The 2,263-nt window shown below is 38.9% G+C and overlaps 1 protein-coding gene across 1 annotated transcript; it reads right to left on the reverse strand.

The window, feature by feature from the left end:
• Window positions 1-455: 455 nt before the first annotated feature.
• On the reverse strand, window positions 456-2,257 carry LOC130556808 (IgGFc-binding protein-like). The gene is made up of 5 exons (XM_057338113.1): window positions 2,223-2,257; window positions 1,996-2,134; window positions 1,570-1,898; window positions 885-1,443; window positions 456-802 (listed from the first exon to the last, which is right to left on the reverse strand). Coding segments are annotated over exons 3-5 (798 nt in total). The 5' UTR covers window positions 1,807-1,898; window positions 1,996-2,134; window positions 2,223-2,257; the 3' UTR covers window positions 456-800.
• Between the last annotated feature and the right edge of the window lie 6 nt (window positions 2,258-2,263).

The raw sequence follows: 2,263 nt of genomic DNA on the forward strand, positions 1-2,263 counted from the left end.
GCTGAGCTTTTAATTTTTGGCTATTTTGAAATCAAATGAATATGTGGTGCATGGAACACATTAATCAATCAAGAAAATAAATGTTGTTGATAGGAAACAAAAGCATGTAATTTTTCAGTTAAACGTGTTTTTTCCAGCAACAAAATGTTAATGTGAAAATAGTTATGACACTGCAGGCCTGAAGGTGCTGAGATGTGTGGCTCAGCAGGTGATCTTCAAATATCTAGCCCATTTGGATCAGCAGTGCCGAAACACACCTGACGTAAAAACTTAGAGGAATTAAAGAATAAGTATTTAAAGCCCAAAGTCTTTTTTATGTTTCAACTTTTATGATAGTTGATACTTACGCAGTACACCACCACAGGCCCAACATATGCTTGCATAAACAAATGGATGTCTCATAGTAGAATGTTTGCCTCTAATAATACCACAAACAGAAAATGACAGGGCTAATACAAGATGATGCAAGAATTTATTAAGTATACTAAATATGGAGAATAAATCAAATTTAGAAAAATGTTCCAAGATCAATTATAGACTTATTCATAGACCTCACAAGTTGCTGATACACATACATGTTGATTGATGCAATTTAAGAAAAGAAACTCTCACATTCATTTAAAATTAAATCATACTGTTATGATTCCTGTGATTCCTTGTGAAAACAAAATGCCCAAACTGAATCATTATGCTGTGTTCATATATTAGAGATTAGCTTTGCTCTAGAAATATTTTGTAAATGTTATAATGATTACTGTTTAGTGTACTGAAGTAACAGCTTGGTGAAAAAAATCTTCACATCCTGTTGGGAATAAAAAAACAGAAATGTTAGCATTAACATACTGTTAAATAACCAAAGATCTTCTGTCATAACCATCACTTACAGCAGTTAGCCAGCTGCTTCCACTCTGGAGATACGTCAGCGTTTGTCAGGGCACAAGAGGACACATAATTATTGAGAGCACGGCAAAAGGCCTTCTGGTTTCCATCATTGAGACACAGTTGGAAAAGGCAGTCAGAAGCAAATTGCCGCTTGGATATTATATTCTGACACTGGCTGAAAGGGCCATTTGCATCCTCTATCAAGCCGCAGTAGCTTTGACCCCTATACAGTGACTTTTTCTCATCCGTGCAGGGGGGAAAGTGCCAGCAGGTGCCGCTGGTCTCAGGGACACTCCAAGATTTTGCCCATTCTGTTATATCTGTCATGATGTTACCACTTTGCGTGACAAAGTCATCCCCCAGGTCATCATTGTAGGTTCCACACATTCCTTCTATGTTATTGTAGTAGCTGCTGGAAAGTACCACCATGAGAGTATCTGCCCAGTTAAATATGACCTCCAAGCCAAAATCTGTCTGCAGAATCCCTTTAGTCCCTGACAGCATTATGTTGATGCCTTCAGAATTCAAACTCACAGGAAGGTTTAAAACGGAGCCATCAATCTGTATGGGACAAAAGGAGAGCAAGCAGCACAGACGTAAATGAGAAATGCATTACTGACTTGATAGCAAGAAATGAACTCTGGATGTGGGAAATCTCTGTGTGCTTAATTCTCTGTACTGACTTACTGTCACACGGTTGCGTTTGTCTTTACTGAAAGTGATGTCATGTCCTTTGACTTTGATGCTGGCTGACTTGACGTATGACCCATAGTAGCCTTTGAGCATGTCGTTCTTGTTGACGATGCTGAATGGTGTGAGTGTTGGGTCTTTGCCTGATGTTTTAACTAAAGTATAGGTGCAAATACCCTGGAAGGAAAAGTGGTTGCCATCAAAGGTTCTGTAATGAGGATCTCCCGTGGCCATGCAGGAGGCCTTTGACTTTGAGACACACACTGCCTTGTTGTCCTGTACAGTACAGTACTCTTTCTCACGGCATTTATGATCACTGCAAAGATCTGGAAAATACATGTACATGTGTTTATTGGATGATGAACTTTAGGTGTATCAACAACAGTACAAATACTTCATGTTGTTTATTACAGAAAGAGTTACCCTTGGTGTAACACCCAACGACACCATCTTTTTTGCCACAGAACTGTTCTGAAGCACATTTTAAGGGTTCACAGGTGAACTCTCCAGCTTTGCATTGGCATTTTCCCTTACAGTCTCCCTGAACGACAACTTCACCAGACTATAGAACATATAAGGGGTAAACATAATTTGCTGTGTTTTTCAATGGCTGGATTATTGCTAGCCAAACAATCTTTTAACATTCTCACCTTGTAATACTTTCCCTCTGCATAACAACCACAATCCTTTA

Source organism: Triplophysa rosa, linkage group LG7, assembly GCF_024868665.1.
Source record: "Triplophysa rosa linkage group LG7, Trosa_1v2, whole genome shotgun sequence".
Lineage (NCBI taxonomy): Eukaryota > Metazoa > Chordata > Actinopteri > Cypriniformes > Nemacheilidae > Triplophysa > Triplophysa rosa.